At 51.6% G+C, this 17,516-nt stretch overlaps 1 protein-coding gene across 8 annotated transcripts in view; it reads left to right on the top strand.

Annotated features, from left to right (window-relative positions):
• TRIM9 (tripartite motif containing 9) overlaps window positions 1-17,516 on the top strand; it is a 59,145-nt gene that overhangs the window by 36,546 nt on the left and 5,083 nt on the right. For 3 of the 8 annotated variants that reach the window (XM_065685007.1, XM_065685010.1, XM_065685009.1), the window contains exons 4-7: window positions 4,801-4,911; window positions 5,474-5,627; window positions 7,004-7,161; window positions 8,438-8,576. In XM_065685007.1, coding sequence (XP_065541079.1) covers window positions 4,801-4,911; window positions 5,474-5,627; window positions 7,004-7,161; window positions 8,438-8,576 — 562 coding nt within the window. Of the gene's footprint in view, window positions 1-4,800; window positions 4,912-5,473; window positions 5,628-7,003; window positions 7,162-8,437; window positions 8,577-13,558; window positions 14,068-16,316; window positions 16,359-17,000; window positions 17,025-17,516 lie in introns of those variants that run through there. The other 5 variants (XM_065685013.1, XM_065685012.1, XM_065685014.1 and 2 more) reach the window with 5 other exon arrangements.

The raw sequence follows: 17,516 nt of genomic DNA, 5'->3' as shown, positions 1-17,516 counted from the left end.
CTGCTTTATCATACAAATCCCTGCACACTCTGCACTATTTTCCCCCTGCCATGGTATCTGACCACCTTGGGAAGGACATCAGCACTGGGAACTGGGCACTGAGCTGCTCAGCAGAGCTGTGATTGAGCTGCAGGGATGTCCCTGATTTTCTGATGTCCCTCAAGCTTTCCGCTTGTTCTGTTGAAGTCTGTCCCCCACACATCTATGTGCCATCTTCTCCAGTGGCTCTGCACTGGAGATCAGGTCTCCATATTGCACTTTCCCGTACTTGTTGGTGCCTGCAGAAGCCTCTGATCAGAACAAGCTGTGCAAGCCTTCAGGACGTGTCACCACCAGCATCGCACAGGGTTTTTAATGCAGCAGCTCTGCTTTTCCCAGCTCCAGCCTGAGCCTCCTCCCCCAGTAGCAAGAGGCAGGTCACCATGGAAACATCCACCTGGAAGTGCTCTGCTCAGAGGATGCGTGGTTGTGGGATTCAGCACAATCAAACTGTCGGGATCTGTCCCAGGGATTTTTCCATCTGGGTTTGCAGCGCTGCAGCAAAGCACAGCACCAATGCTCTGTAACAGTGCCCTCCATCCCCACAGCCGTGCAGGTGACCAAACCCTATCCATGGTGTGCGCAAGGAGGCTCCATGTCCTCCGTGTGACATTCCCAGCAGGACTCATCCCGGGCACTGGGGAGCTGAGGTTCAAGTGAGGTTGAGTGTCTTGAAAATCGGTTATCAGCCAAGTACTAAAAAGAGGAGGAAGGGGAGGAAGACATGTAAGTAGAGACGCGTGCAGATGTTACTGCCTTCTAGGAGCTATATTAAAATGTAAATTATAGTTAATGTCATCTTACAGGGAATAAAAGCTCTTGAAATAAATGTCCTATTTTAAGGTAGTAGTGAACTGCTGTGAGTGCACAGCAAAAGTCCTTTTTATAGGCTGTAATTAGCAGTCAGGTTCTGGCCATTGCCTCCTTTGGCAGCCGAAGGGAAAAAAAAAAGCATTTGATAGAAACTACCACAAACAAAATGTATGGAGCTGCCCAGATCCCTTTCCCACCTGAGCCTTTAGCCCTTTCCCAGAAGATGCCACCATTCAGTGTGGTGGGTTACCAACATAGTTTCAGGAGAGGTCTGTAAACTCTCTACCTCCCTACACGATTCATGGCAGTGTGGTTTCCTGGTTATCTGCCCAACACAGCCTTATTTGTTTGCATGAGTCAGGGGTTTGAGGAACTTCCAGATTTCATTTTCAGCCCCCTTCATCGAAATACTCTTCATTACTGGGGTAACAGAGAGCTGAGGTACCCCAAAGAGTGGAAATCCCAGATGCACAAGGAGAACCACAGGATACTTAAGGCGATATGGAAAACTTTTTGGCTTCACTGGCCTCGCTGAGTTTAGACCATGCCTTCAAAGGTGTGGGAGATGTCTATGTCTTATTCTTAAAACCTTTCCTTTCCCTAATCAACGTTCCTGTCTGCATCCCATTTCTCTTGTATAGAGTGCAAAAGCTGTAAAGCCATGAAGCCCCACTAGGTCCCAACCAGAGATCACTCTTCGTGCCTTGAAAAGTTTGCTGGTGATGAGGGGAACATCACCATTTCCCCTTCTGGCTTGCCTGCTGTGTAGATGCTGCAATTAAACTGCTCTTTCATGCTCTAGTGCTTCAGATTAATAGGTGTTTGGTCCCCGAAGGGGATCCCAGTTACAGAAGGGCAGGATTTCTGGGGCTAAAGGTTTAGGCGGGGGCAGAGCTGCATCCACTGCTTTGGGTGCAGTTTCTGAGCACCTAGAGCAGGCTTCTCTGGGCTGCCTCTGGTTGGGTTTTGAATGTCTTCAAGGCTGGAGACTCCACAGCCTCTCTGTTCTGGCCTTCGACCGCCTTTACAAATGTTATGTTTGAATGGAATTTCTTGTTTGCACCCACATGCATGAAGATTTACGTAGCCTCAGTGGCAGCCTGCAGAAAGCGCTTCCACTCCTGACCAGACCTTTATTAGCAGGGATAATCTGCCAGGAAGCCGGGTAATTAATGAGCTTGGAGCCTCCTTGGCGCTGGCCTCTCCTCACCCTGCTGCTGAGGAGCGAGCAGGGTAGAGGGGCAAAGCAAGGGCTGGCATCTCCATGCCCTAGCTCCATCCTCCCAGGCAGTGCCAGGAAGCCCCGCAGGTCTCAGCTAACACCAGAGCAGTGGTGGCAGGTCCTCTCGCCTTGTCTCTTGGCCAAGCGGGTGCTAGGGAGCCAGCCACGTGTCCAGAGCTGTCCTGGGACATGCTGCCTGTGTTCACTGAGCAAATGGTGTTTCTTGGAGGCTCACATCTGGCTGGAGGGAGCAGATGGCAATTCTGCTGGTAATGCTTCGAAAGCATCTACTAAGGCAGGGGGAGGCTCACAAATTCATTATCCTGGGCAAACCAGAGATTAAAGCTGCAAAGCAGATAAGAAGATTGTTTACCAATCCCATCTTCGCTGTCTTCCTGATGGTGTGTGCATTTCCCCAGAGAGGGATCTCACATGGAAGAAGGAGGCTGCTTTTCTGGGTGTTCAGGGTGGGATCTGCACTTGCCCATCTGCAGCCCAGCAGGCAGGGAATGCAAAACCTTGCTCTGGCTCAGCCAGTGCAGTCGGGATATGATCTCAGAGCAAAGCTGGAGCCCACACTCTGGGCTTGTCTCACACTCAGTGTCACATCACCGTCTGCAGCTGGGAGACCCAACATCCACACAACCCTTGCAAGAGCATCACCCTCTCTCTTGAGCAGGAGACTAAACTAATGCAAAGGACTACTTTGCATTGCATGGCAGGGGCTGCGGATTGCTGTAAGGCTTTGCACCTTCTGGATCCTGTTCCAAAGGACTGACCATCCCTGCTGAGAAAGGAAGTCATGGGGCTTGCTCACTCTTTCACAGTAAAGGTCAGCGTGGCAATCCAGATCTCCAGGACTAGCCATTGCCTCCGCTGCATCCCAGCGGAGCCATCCCAGTGCACTCAAGTGTCAGAAACTGGCATTATAGATTATTGAATGAACTCTCCTCTCTAATGACAGTGCTTGAGGCCAAAACCAGTGTGTGTCTATTGTGCTGCTCGCTAGCCCTGTCTCAGAGCAATCCAGCATCTCTTCAACCCTCTGTACACACATCTTAGCCCAGAGGAGCAATATGAGAGCTCCCTCTGCTGCCTTGTCCACCCTGCACACAGCCGGGTCCCATGGCTTGGGCTTACTCCAGCCCCACTGTGCGCCAGGCTGGAAACATCAGGTTGGGATTGCTCAATAGCAGCAGGGAGTGGATGCTCCCTAAAAAACAGGAGCTGTCTAGGAGAATGCTTCCTGGCATTTCACAGAAGCAGATACATTGTCCCAAGTTGCAAGACTGGTAATTGTTTTCTTCCTGTTAGATGATTAAGTAGAGGTGATTAAATTATAATTAAACAACACAGGATGTGATTGATTGCTCTGCAGGAGCCGTTGCCCCTCCTGAAGCCCAGGTTTATTCACCACAGGAGGCTGACATGTGCTTCGTTTCACCTCCCCATCCCTCACACCAGTAGGGATGCTCACAGGAAGAGCCCAGGGCATTCATTTTGCTGTGCCTATGGAATGGTGGGCACACAGGCACTGGGGTTCACTGAAATGTTAATCGCTGCTTCTTGCAGCTTTTCCCATCACACTGCAGCTGCAGATGCTCATCTTCACTGTCTGTATCATCCTGAATAGCTGCGGTCTCAGGAGCTGCATAGCTTTGTTCAGTCCTAGCAGGGAATTTTACCCAGCTTTAAAGCTCTTACAAGGGAAAAACAATCTGCCACGAGCACATTCCTCTAAAGCATAAAATCTCTCTTCCTGAGCTGCTCTGCCAATCTCCTGTGATAGAAGTCTCACTGACACTGGGTGCAGACCTGCACTGCCTCTTTCTGTGGGGATTCAGTGTGAGGGACCAGCCAACCTTCAAATTATACCCTCGTGGCATCGGAGCCTGAACCCTTCCTGCCCGCTGTGTTTCAGGGAAGGTCAGCAGAGCCTGCAGGCTCAGGCCAAACCACACACTTGCTTGGATTCTGCTGTTGGGATGCTGAAACACATCCCCCTGGGGGAACTATCCGTGGCTACAAGAAGATGTGCTTTAGCATGCAGCCTGGGCAGCTCCAGGCAGAGCTCAGCATGCTGCAGGGAGCCCTGCCACAAAGTGAGTGGATTTATCTCCTCTCACTGGCATGTTTCTCCCTCTGAGCTCATCCCCAGGATTCCGCTGCAGCCAGTGGAGAAAATGAGGCAATCCTGCAGCATGGCCCATCTCAGCTGATGGGAGATGAGCACTGTCTCTCTCAAACACATCAGTCAGAGCTGAGGGAGGTGGTGCATTAATTCCTCTTGGAAATACCAGAATATTCGGAGCCAACCCCACAGCCTGGCTCTGTGCCGAGGATGGATAGGGCAGCCCACAGAGGCTGCAGCAGCAGCTGTGCATTATGGAGGTAGGCATTTGCTTTGCACTGAGTTCATAAGCTGCCATTTGGAAGCTGTCTTAATTAAAGACAGAGCATGGAACTGCCCTACTGCTTTGAATAATCACGAGTTAATAATTTTGAGCTAAATAAGGCTTGCTGTTTTTCACCAGATTTTCAAAGATCTGGAATTTGGTGTCTGAGCCTTGGCCAGTTTGGCCTTTTTCTGTTCCCATGAGTCTTCTGTCTCCTTTTGCATTGCCCTGACCCTGTCCTTGTGCTCATGGAGCACCAAAGCCCATTTTCTCCCTATATCCCAAAACCCCACAGCTCTGAGCAATGCTGCTCTCCTTGTGCCATTGCAGGTGGTGCGAGACCAGATTTCTCACTGCACGGTCAAGCTGCGCCAGACCACAGGCCTGATGGAGTATTGCCTGGAGGTCATCAAGGAGAACGACCCCAGTGGCTTCCTGCAGGTTGGTGTGGAGCTGCTCACGTCTGGGCTGCGAGGGGATCAGGAAGGGCATTGCGCAGCTCAGAGCCATGGGGTAACGCAGCAGAGTTGGGGAGTTACACCAAGGGTAAAATCAAGGGCCAACCTCTCATTACCTCCAGGTTTGCAGCAAGACAGAAGCAGAACCAAGCCAGGGACATTCTTACTCTGACTAGAGAAAGAGAGGATTGCAGTAGATGGTGGTGTATCTCTGGAGCAGTGATCACAACATGCTGTCTCATGGCTCTCCAGCAAAAAATGGGCATACAGCACTTGAGAAGTGCATCACACCATTCATTCCTGGGCTGGTCCCTTTGGTACTAGACCCTGGCTTTAAAGTAGTCCCCAAAGTTCCTGGGGTCCCTCTGCCAATCTGAGCCTGTAGTGAAGGGTGATGCTAGAAACCATGTGTGATGTCCCAGCCCCTGATGTCCCAGGGGCAGACGTGGCAGCCTGGGAGGCACAGGGAAGAAGGAAAGCAGGGTAGGGACATGACACAGCATACAGTGTAGCCCTTGGTAGCTGAGGCTGCTCCTTGCCACCAGATCTCCGACGCTCTCATCAGGAGAGTGCACTTAACTGAGGACCAGTGGGGAAAGGGGACGCTCACACCCCGGATGACCACGGACTTCGACCTGAACCTTGACAATGCCCCTCTGCTGCAGTCCATCCATCAGCTCGACTTTGTCCAGATGAAAGGTAAGAACATTTCCAGCACCTTTCAAAAGCCTGTCGCTGTTCATGCTGAGTGCTTCTATGCAACTCATCACAGAGAATGGGCAGGAAAGGAGAGTTTCTCATCTCCCAGCAAGCCCCAGACCCAGAGTTATTCCTGATCCTGTGTATTCTGCACCCCCGGGCCATCTGCCACCCTGTCTAGGATCCCTGGGCAGCTGTGTGCTAGACCAAAGTGCCAGGAGCTTGATTTTGCGTGACAACGCAATAGAAAGCATTATGCAGGCTGGGATCAGGGTCTCAGGAGCAGCACAAGGCACTTCTGAAACCTCTGCTCACACACGTTCACTTGCTCAATGCTGAGCAGAATCTGGTTGGGCCAGTGAGCAAGCTGCCTGCTGCAGGCAGCCACAGTGTCCCTCCTGACACAAAGGCACAAAGAGCTACACCACTTAGCTTGGGCTCTTTCCCTCCCTCCCATCTCCTCACTGTTGTTTGAGACCTTCATTTCAGCTTTAGTTTCCTCCTCGCTCCGCATTCCCTCTGTGCTCACTCTCCCACACTGCGGAGCTGCTGCATTTGCATCACTTTGCAGGAAGCAGAGAGCTGCTGCAACCTGTGAGCAATTTGCAACTTGTCAAGCCCTGGGAAGCTGACAGGAGATGCAAATGGGCTGTGACGCAGGGAAGCTCAGGGGGGCATTGAACATGGACCTGTACCTTCTGCTGGTGCAAATGAGCTGCCTGGAGGAGAGGCATCCCACTGCGGGTCTGGCATGGCTCTTCATTGCCACCATGGATGGATTTCCTGACTCTGGAGCCATTGCTCACACCAGCATTTCTCAGTGCTCAGGCACAGGAAGGCACTGACCACATGCTTCCTCTGTAACAATAATGAGCATCGGCAAATAATGACCCCACTGGTATTTGCTTCAGTGAGAAGGGTGCATTGGGCATGGCTGCTGGGAGCCGTTGTGGCTGCTGGGCTGTAGAGAAGGCTGTGGCTGCAGCCAGCTCTGCAGAGGGTGCAAGAGAGTCTCCCGTGTTTGAGCCCCGCTGCTGTGAAGACTCCGGGCAGTTTCATGCCAGGTACGTCGTTGTGCTGCCGTGTTTCACCAAAATGCATCAGAAAACAGGAAGAAAGCAGAGAAGCTCTTGGGGAAACCTCAGCTTCATCTGCGGGGTGGAGGAACTCGGTGGAGCTTGTTTGGGGAACAGCTCGTTCTGCTTCCCCCCCACCTCACACCTTGAGACCACAGTTCCATCCCTCGTGCCCTGCTGGCTTCACACCGAGGCAGTAACTGCATCCTCCATGCTCCGGCTGAGACGTGCGTGCTGCAGCTGTCCCCCCGCTGCTCCTCTGTGGTGCCAGCAGCCAGGGTTACACTAATTTGTGTTTAGTTTCCTCCCCAGTGCCGGCCCCCCCGATCCTGCAGCTGGAGGAGTGCTGCACCCACAACAACAGTGCCACCTTGTCCTGGAAGCAGCCCCCCTTGTCGACGGTGCAGGTGGAAGGCTACATCCTGGAGCTCGACGATGGCAACGGCGGCCAGTTCAGGGTAGGTGCTCAGACGTGAACCAGTCCCAGCAGCGAGAGGTTGCTCCTGGGTCTCGTGTTTCCCTGCCATGAAGTGACCAAAGAGTTCCCCAGGCTTCTTGCAAGTCCCCTTTCCCTGGAGACACGAGACTCGGTGCTGGGGTGCCCAAAGCCAATGGTGTGGACAAGCTGCAGGCTCTTGGTGGAGACAAGGTTGGTTGAGGGAGTGGAAATACCTTTCCAGTGGCCAATATGACTGCCAGTCGCAAAGAGCACATTTGAAGCTCCATCTTCTCAGGGTGCTAAATATTTCATGCCAAGGATACTAATAGCCATGAAGGAGTCCTGGTTTGCCAGATGCCAGCAAGCAGAGGTGTTTAAGGCCTGAGGGCTTGGAAATCGCGGTAATTACACAATTAAAATAGGAATTTTCTCTGATCCGACACGCTGATAATTATCCTGGTGTGTTCACATCCACCAAGAACGGGTGCAGGGACCAGCCCCTTACGTTTCCTGAATTCAGCCACAAGAAATTCAGTCAGGCAGGAGCCAAAGCAAAGCTGGGGCAGAAGAGAGGTGACACGGGTGGGATCTGGAGAGAGAAGGGGCAGGAGGATGGGCATGAGGAGACCAAGGCTCAGCACAGCCATCCTGGCAAGGGCAGGGCAGTTCCCAAGCGCTGCAGGCTTCTCTCATCCCACCAGCAGCAGGAAGGGGCTTGCATGTGCGTGGTGTTCCTGCTGCCGGGGTAAGAGAGGGCTGCTCCAGACGATGGCACATGGCTTGGTGCCATGAAGGGGAGCATCTCTGGCTTCTCAAATCGTTGAGCCATTCTCCTGCCCAAAAGCACTGAGCTGACCATGTCAGGCAGCAATTTGCTAAGCAAGCTGGGAGTGATGACTGTTGTACCGGTGGCATTTCCTGCCAAGAGCAGGTCAATTCTCCAGCCCTCAGAGCATCTTCGTTGCCTCCTAGACCAGCACTAATAGGTCCATGTTCTTCTTGCATCGGGGGCCCCAGAGCTGAACACAGTACTGCAGGTGGAGTCTCACCAGAGTGGAGCAGAGGAGGAGAGTCACCTCCCTCAACCTGCTGGCCACACTTCTTTTAATGCAGCCCAAAGTATTATCAAGGAACAAATGAGAGGTTTATTTTGCTCTGCATAAGTCATACACAGTGCTTGTAAGTCTGGCCCAGGTAGCAGAGCACAGTTGAACCCTGTGCATCACAATTGCTGGGAGCTGCTCTCACGCCCCTGGGGCTCTGTGATCAGGGCACTAATTGTGCTTGCTTTGCAGGAGGTGTATGTGGGCAAGGAGACCATGTGCACGGTGGATGGGCTTCACTTCAACAGCACGTACAGCGCGCGTGTCAAAGCCTTCAACAAAACAGGAGTCAGCCCGTACAGCAAGACCCTGGTCCTCCAGACATCTGAGGGTAAGGCATTGCAACAGCTCCAGCCCAGCGCGCTCGGACACTGCTCACACGCACGCATGGGGCCCATCCAGCACACCTAAGCTTAGCATTGCAATACAAGGAACTGCTCTGCTGGTCCTCCAGTACCTAAGCAATCGCCGCAGGAAAGGAAAGCCAGCACTGATGGGAGGGGAAAGGTTGTGTCAGGAGCCTTGGACAGTGCCAGAACTTGTCCCTCACCACTTTCCTTTACAGAAGATGTGCTTTAGAGAGGTACAGAGAGAGGCATCCTGCAGAGAGGTGTTTAAAATCTGGGTGTAGCAGGCCTTGTATTACACAAAGGGAAGCTCAGATGTTTTCACTAATTCCATTTAAAACAAAATGCTGTCACATTGCTCCTGGAACACTAAGGGCTGTGCACGGCTGCACAGTGCCTTAACCACACTATGTCTCCTTCAGCCCCTGGCAGTGGACAACAGAGAGCAGAGGGACCGTGGAGCCACATGGGTGTCTTTGCTGACATGTGGTGCACAGCCCTGCCAGCATCGTCTGCATCACCCTGCACTGCAGGCTCTCAGAATATTGAACACTCCCTTGCAGGTTGCAGAGGAGTTTCCCCCTCTGACTTTAAGTACATTTGTCACACCAGGCACTTAATCCGTCTCGGAAAATTGGCTTGCTTCTGACACGCAGGTGGAGAAGCCTAAGGCTGGCTCCAAGACAAGATGGGAAACAGATGCAGTTGTGAAGGAAGGATCCAGCTCCCACCAGCATGTCTGCTGCCCTGTGGCCTTGCTGCCAGGCAAGAAACCTCTCCTTGGGAGTTTTCCACACTTGATGGAATCCTTTTTCCTTACTCCCAGGCTAAAATCTCTCTTTTCAAGCCGTGTGAAGATCGTGGATCGCGGCAGCATCACCAGACCTGGCTAGCAGCTGGCTCCAGAGCAGCAGCATGTTCCTGCAGCCCCAGCAGCTGCTGGCAGATGCAGTCTTGGGTCAGGGGGAACACACACAGCTCGTGGGGCTGCTGGTGGGGTGGAAGGAAGATGAGAGCCTTCTTGCCACAGAGCATCTCCGATGGCTTTGGCCAAGGAGAAAAAAGGGGTTTCTGCTGAAAGAATAGAAGATGAAAGCAGAAGAAGGCTATACAGAGCATTGTCGCTTGCCAGCACTCATCTGCAGGAGATACCCATTCCAGCTTGGAAAGGGCATTTACTAGGTTTGGGTGCATGGGCAGGACAGGTCAGCAAGGAATGGGACTCACCCGTAACAGATGCAAGGTGGATAGAAAACCTGTGACAAACCTTCTCATACAAGAGAGAGAAAATGCAAATCACAGGCCACAAAGGCCTTAGCATGTCTGAGCTCTGTGTGTGTTTGCAAAGCTGAGGACCAGTGCCAAGGAAGCTGCAGTGTTCCTCTGGACATCCAGGGACAGGACAACCCAGATCCAGCCCCACACTGGCGTGGCCAGGACCTCTCCCAAAGCCTGAAGGTCAGCAGTTCTCACCCACTTCACTACCCTGCCAGCCTTTGCAGGAGGCAGCAGGGCTTTGGCTTCTCATCACATCTGTGTCGCATTAGATCCATTTGAGACACAGTTTCCTAACCAAAACCAGTTGGGCTCGAAGTTGTCCCAGCCAGGAGTTTCAGGGTCCTAACTATGATCTTTCCAGCTCTGCTTTCCTCTCATAGGTGTTTTCACTGTCAAGCCAAGCTCGCCTATTACACAGCTCCAAAACATGACAGAACCTGGGAGAAAATAACTGTTCATGGTCCCAGCAGGCGAGGCTGTGCTTGGAGCTGATGCCTTGGTCTGTGCCAGCAAACAAAAGTTTACTCTTCTGAGTATAAGATGAAAGTTTGCTGCATTCAGCGCTTTCACTGCATGGGCTTTTGCATTTGTTATTCCAACACTAAAGAAAGAAGGAGAAAAAGACAAACGGGCCTGGAGCATTTTCTGCTCTTTGAGGCCACCTGAGCTGTTTGGACTCAAAGTTAAATACATTACTTTTATGTGCATCTTCCGCATATTCAAGTGACTTGTTAAACAGAGCCACCACATGCATCACAGCTCTTGTTTCTGCCTTCACACCAGCATCAGGCCTTTAAAAGCTGTTTTGTCTGAAGCAGGCTTAGCTTTTCCCTTCAGCCATGCTCTGCAGCTTTCTGCAAACTGTTCATGTGGGAAGAGGGGACAAAAAAAGAGATGGTTTTGATATGAAGAGAACATCTCTGTGAACACGGCTGTCCTGCTGTGAAGTGGTTATGAGAAATTCTGCTTGGAGGGTGTTACTTCAAAGCTGGCTTCTAGTCCTAGCACACAAGATCCTTATCTGCAGCCTATGGAATTTAATTGAAGTCTTTCTTCTGCCTTTAGTGAGCAGTGAAATGGGCTGTAGAGGCTAGCGGGGAGTGAAACGTCCTGCAGGGTCTCAGCATCTGAAGAGAACCAGGATAAGAAGAGGATAAAATTGTGTCTGGGCTTCTGCAGGCATGCTTCTGTGGTCCTGCCCAGCCAAACAGCCAAGGTGAGCCAGGCAGCACCCACAGGAATGTCCCACAGGAATGTCCCATGAGAAGCCAGCGCACACACAAGCTTACAGCAAGGTACAGAGCACCTTTCCGGCACATCTTCTGCTCATCTGACAGGAAACTGCATATTCCAGCTGAGGAAACTGCAGTTTAGTCCTCAAGGATGGTGCTTGGTGCCAGCATCAGAGGTAGATGGCTCCTGGCTGGGAGAAGGTCTGTGTCCTGGAGCCGTTTCCATGTGCTGGGCCCTCTGGGATGAAGATCATCATCATCACAGCCACATGGCAGCAAGAGCTGAAGGCAATGGTCCTTACCTTGAACCGTGTCCTCTCCCTGGCTGATGTCAGGCTGTTCCACTGCAGCCTTACCAGTATCTCTTGCCCTGTCATGTCTTAGCCAGTGCCCCCGGGACCATCACTGCAAGCACTGGGACATGGGGCCTGGCTTAACCTCACTGTTTCTTCAGCACCTGAATGGAGTTCATCTGTAGGCTTGGAAATGAGTCTGGAAGATGGTTTTCAAGGTGGTGCTGTGCCAAGGCCTAGACACTTTAGAAAGCTCAGGAAGAGGCAGCACTGCTCGGCTGTGCTCACCCCTAGGAGACCCCAGGTCTTCCCCCAGCTCCTCCTCCCTGGGCAGCCCAGCCCTCTTGTCTTTCCTCATCCAGCAGATGCTCCAGCCTCTGCCCAGTCTCCTGCTGACTGTGGGACACAGTCTGTTTTCCTCCTGGCATGTTCCCATTTTCAGCCTACGCAGTGTTTGCTTGGTGCATTTTTGGCTGCTGTAAGAGCAGCCTGTGAAAGGCTTTGCAGAAGCCCCTGGCTCTGGTCTGCTGGTCTTGGTGGGCTGCAAACAGCCACCCTAGGAACAGGCACCTAATGGGCCATGACAAGGAACAGAGATGACTCCCAGTTGCGGTGGGATCAGCGTCTGCAGGAGGGCTGGCTGCTGGGCTGCTTTTCTCTACAAAGATTTCTGAGATGGTTTCTGCATCCCTCCAGTGTTGTGTTTTGCCGTGGGCTGTCCGGCACGCTGGATGGTGGGATGAAGGACCAAGTCGCCCTGGTGGAGATGGAGAAGAGGAGCTCAGTAGTGCTGGAGGGGACTGTCCCTGCCTGCTCCCCAGGCCCAGATCTGCACTCCTGGCTGGTGCAGAGGTTTGACCTCCCTCCTGCCAAAACCTGCTGCTCCATTCTCACCTTTCCCCACACCTTGGCCCTTCCATTTGGCTGCTTTGTGCCTTCAGCCACGCTCTCCTGGGCATGTGCTGCCTGCAAACAGGCAGCAGGGAAGAGCTGAGGCTCTACCTTCTCTCAACTGCTGAGTCTCCAGCTTTAGGCATAGCTGCAGAGTTTCAAGGCACGCCTGGTTTTGGCTTACGTGGGAGACAAGCCAGGACCAGAGGGTCAGGGAGGAGCATGTGTCTTGTCACACCCTGGGCCCTGCCATCCCCTCTCTTGGGTTCCCAGACTCAACCCAGTGCCACGAGCATCCACTTCCAGCTGGCTCTGCCACCGTGGGGATGCAGCAGAGGAGTTGGGGTACCCCAGTCTGAAAGCCCGTCCCCAGCCTAGTTGAGCACCAGAAACTTTGCTCTTCTTTCAAGCCCAGTTCCTCATCTGGGCTCAACTTTAAGTTCCTTACCAGCCATGCAGTGATCCTCAGCAACAGCCAAGTCTTTTTAACCAGCAGCTTTTGGAAAGGGATGAACAACAGAAGGGAAAACAGTCTGCAGGGATCTATAGGAGCGTAAGATGCTAGGTAGGGACAGCCATGAGCATGGCTACTCTTGGTAGTAGTTTCTCTTACTCTTGGTTAGAGGGTATGTTCCTCCCTAACCTTGAGCTCTATTATTGACCTGTTGTGCAATTGTTTATCTAACCTTTATGAACCCACTGACAGTCTGCGTCCACAGCCTCATACAGCAGCTCGTTGCAGCAGCTAAAACCCAATGTGCAAAGAAATGCTTCCTTTTATTTGTTTTAACATGATTTCTAGCTCAGTTCATATTCACAGCTGAGACACAAAGGCTGGGGACACAGTGTTTATGAGTTTATCTGAGGATGGTGGATTCTAAATTTCCATGTTCACATATCCCTTGACAAGGCTAGGGAAGAAATTGCAGGAGGTGACTGTTCATGGTAGTGGGGAACAGAAAACCATGACCCAAGAGATTGCCTCTGCTCTGACATTGTGCTGTGAATCACGAGTTAAATTCTTACTGTAAGGCTCAGATGTGTTTTGACAGGTACAAAGGGATACCAAGAACACAACATCCCGAACAACCTTTGAGTAAGGTGGGTGCTTGGTGGTATTTAGGGTAATATAGCTTAGGACAGCCCTGCAAAAATGCCTTTCAGCATTACCGAGTGACTACTTTTTACTCCACTAATAATTGTGCACAAAAAGGTATGAGATGTGTTAAAGCACGATGGGAAGTGTGCATGGTAACTTGTGAATTTTTTTAGGTGCATTACTGTGAAGAGGTGCAGGACTCACTTTTAAAGACAAGCATATTGAATTTGATGGCATGGGAACGTTTTGGAAGATGAAAGTCTGTTTATTGCTGATACTGTCAGAGGCAAGGCTTTCCTGAAGGGTCTCGCTGGGTTGCACAGCACCAGACATTCCTGCTCCACACACCGTACGCACGCTCGCTGCAGCAGAGCAGGGTCCGTGCGTGCCGAAGCGTCTGTGCTCTGGTCTGAGGTCTGGTCTCGGGCAATGGAGTGACACCACCCAGCAGATCCCATTTCTGATCTCTAGTTTGCATTGATCTTACGTTTAGACACGCAGTCAGAAGAACAGACCCTCCCTTTTCCAGTGCCTTTGGAAAGATCGCAGCTTCGTAGAATGAGTCCTTTCTCCTCCACCCTTAATCTACAACCCAGCTTTCCGGGGAGATCCTACTTTGAGCTAAGATCTTCGGCCCACCAGCTGAGCTTGCATTCTTCTTTACAGTCCCTGAATTCAGCTGGTGAGCTGAGTGCCTCTGGCATTTCCTCTTGGTCTGTGCTTCTGGGCATCTCCAAAGTATTTGTTTGTTTCGTTCCGTTGTGTTTGTTTTTCCCATGACATGCGGATAGCAGGGGAAGCTCCTTCTTTTTGTCAGTGGCCTGCTCCTGCTGCAGAGGGAGTTCTCGTGGTGTTTTCATCTGTACATACCAGCATGGGTAGGTGTGGGGCGATGGAACAGCACAGTAACTCCTTACGTGGGTGCTGTTCTTGGCAGGGCCAGCCTGGCTGAACCATTTCGCACAGCCCGCCAGCAGAGCACATCCCCCATCTCTAGCTTACGTTGATCTTGTGTCCAAGGACAGTCACAAGAACAGAGTGGGAGAAACCTGTGAGGACACCTCGATGGTTTGCTTTCCCTGTACAACCGGGAAACGCAGCCTCTGCTGCAAGATGTGTTTTATGAAATCAGTTTGCTCAATTAAATCTAGACCTTTCTTAAGAAAGAATCAAGTCTAGATGCAAGCAAGGTCTAGCTAAGGCCAGCTCACAGATCCCTGGCAGTCTGGCTGCTTAAATCCCTTGCAGTCTGGCTGCTTAAGAACTTGGAAGATGTGGCTCTTGTCCACTCAGCTTTGAGCATAGGGCTCAGCTTGTGCAAAACCAGATGGGATCATATTGAACTCCTGTTTTCTGCAGAGCAGAGGAAACCACTCTGGTGAACCCTTGCCCGTCTGGCAGCACTCACAAGCACTTTGCTTGCCTCTTTGCGCCCGGTCCTCAGGGGCTGTGGTGGGAGGTAGGCAGTACAGGCAGGATGAGTGACAGTATCAGGCAGCCAGCGAAGGAGCCACAGGCACAGAGCATCTCTGAGCTGCTTTCTAACCAATCTTCGCACACCTTCCGTTGCTAAAGATCCCGGGCCCTGATTCTTCCACCAGTCTGGATTTACACCACTCCATGGGCTCCAGTGGAGTTAATTCATGGCTTCCTCTGGTGTAAGCCCAGGAAGAATGGGGGCCCCTGATTGATTTCCATCCCTTAACCCAGAATGAGGAATGCCGCAGCATGACCCTTGCCAGAATAACCTGGGATCCTGCAACTTTCTTTTCTTTGTGCTTTATATGTTTATTTCCTCATCATACTGCTGTGCGCTAATGGCTTGAACTCTGTTTTGTTACGGACAGTTCTTACTTTGTGTCCAGTGTACCGAGATCCACTGCGATGGCCGTGAGCAATACTTGTATGTGCAGTAAGGACCTCTGCAGCCATGCTCTGGGGTGGTGGGGTTTTGAACGTGCCCGTGTGTCCGTGCTGTTTCACGCTCAGGTGAACTTGTATCACAGCAATGCAGAGACCTTGAAAAGACATTTTGAATAGGGGCACGGGGCTCGATTCATTAAAACAACCTCTGGAGGTGCTGCTTGGCACTCACCAGCAGCATGGCAGGGCACACAACTGCAGCCAGACGCTTCCCCACAGGGGAATCCTTAAAATACATGAATGCCCTCCCATGCAGTGCCAGCATGGGGATTCATGTTGGCCACTCCTCCTTGCAAGGACAAGCTCCTGGATCAGTCTCTGGCTCCCAGGAGGTGCTTGCAGCCAGGGGTCAGGCACAGCCCAGTCACAGGAGGATGAAGGGCACTCCAACACATCCTGCCTGCGCAGCTGCAGTCGAAGCTACAGCCCAGTGCCCTCTGGGTGCTATCGGGGGTCTGCAGCCAGGCATCTGCCCCTGGAGACCCCCTCCCCTGCTCCACTTCTGCCCAGGCCACACACACACACACAGAGGAGGCAGCCTGGGAGAGCCTGATGGTCCCTATTCACTGAACACACCAGTGGCTGCTCTTCTTTCATCAGTCCCTGTCCTCCAAGGACTGGTTTTTAAGTGATTCAACTGAGAGTCAATGTAGAGAATATTTACCAAGGCTAAAATTTCCTGCCTCTTTTCCGGAGGAACATCTAATGATTTGGCATCCTGGGCAGTTGGCAACCAGGACTTGATGCTCACGGTGGCTGTGATGGGATTTGGCAATGAAAAAATAGCTACTCCACACTTCCCAGAGGTGAGACTCAACAAAACAGCCAACAGTCCACACTCAAACTCACCGGTTGCATTTGTGACCCTTTCCATGCTCTCTGGCTTTTAATGAATCAGGCTTCCTGTGGCTGGCTGGGTGCTTACTTAATGGTTAAATGCTCACGGGTGGTTGTTAGATGGTTGTTGTTTCTTAGTTGTGATGTGTGAAATGTAGTATCTCTTTATAGGATGCAATTTTGACATTCAAGGAACGCCTTACTCTCAATTAGGCAAGTATATTTATTACAGTTAACTGGTACCTACTCCACATTGCTCATCCTTTTTTCTTGTTTGATATTTAACTTTCCTTTGGTAACTGAGCAGCATTTCTTGTGTACACCCTACTTGCACAGTGCCCTTGGATGTCATGGCAGTAGGCAAGTTTGGAGGAGGAATGATGATTGCCATACAATATAAAGGCCTTTTAAGTTTTCCCCCATACAGTTTTAAAGTAAAGCCTGAAGTCAGTGCTCTGGATGCAGCCCGGTAATTAAGAACTGCTCGTCCTCCTCAAAGCAATATGTACTCCAGTTCATTAAGGGTGCTTGAACACGGGCCAAATGCCGAGGAGGTGATTAGCCCCTCTGCAGATAATTGGAGCAAGCTGGTGGTAGCCCCTTGCCTGTCCCTGTCAGACTGCCTGCATGTTCATTCCCCTGGGAGTTCGCTCCCGTGTCCCACCCTCCAGGACTCTTACCTTGGGCAGTTCACCGCAGCCCGAGCCCACCCTCCCTCAGTCTCTGCCCCCGTTCATGCAAAGCGCTGACAGGTCCGTGCGAAGCAGGCAAGCAGAGATGTTTCTCGCTCCCTTCTTTACCCACCTTTACGTGCTGTTTTCTCTCCTGCATGCCTGTCCTTGGGAATGACCACAGTTGACATTAAAAAAATGGTGGCAGGTACGGAATCACCTCTGTCGAGTTGCAAAAGCGGGGCACCCGCGTGCATGTGAGCTGTCCTGTGAAACGATCCAATAAACCAATGAATCAATCTCACCAGAGTGTTTCATTTTTCAAGCCGTATTTACTCCTGCAGGCGTAAGAGTGTTTTGTGGATGTGTCAGTTCACGTTTCAGTGACCGCTGGAGAAAACCACCTAGGGAACCGGGCTGGTGGCTTGTGAAACCCTGTGCCTCTGTCTTGTCCAGGACATGACGCTGTATCTGTCAGATTTGCAGTAACCAAGTCCTGTGCATTTAAACCAGCAGCCGTACCAAGTCATGGAGGTTTTTGTGCATTTTCCAGCTTTCCCATGAGCTAGCTCTTGTCTTACGTGTGGCCAGTTGCTCCTCAGGGACGATTCTCGATGTGGCATAGCATCTCTGTCAATGTAGACCTTTGTATGTGCTTTTGGTTCCTGGGACTGCCAGCCCTCAAATACACACACAGTTT

Source organism: Lathamus discolor, chromosome 6 (assembly GCF_037157495.1).
Source record: "Lathamus discolor isolate bLatDis1 chromosome 6, bLatDis1.hap1, whole genome shotgun sequence".
NCBI classification, from domain to species: domain Eukaryota; kingdom Metazoa; phylum Chordata; class Aves; order Psittaciformes; family Psittacidae; genus Lathamus; species Lathamus discolor.
This window is presented reverse-complemented; position numbering and strand designations above follow the sequence as displayed.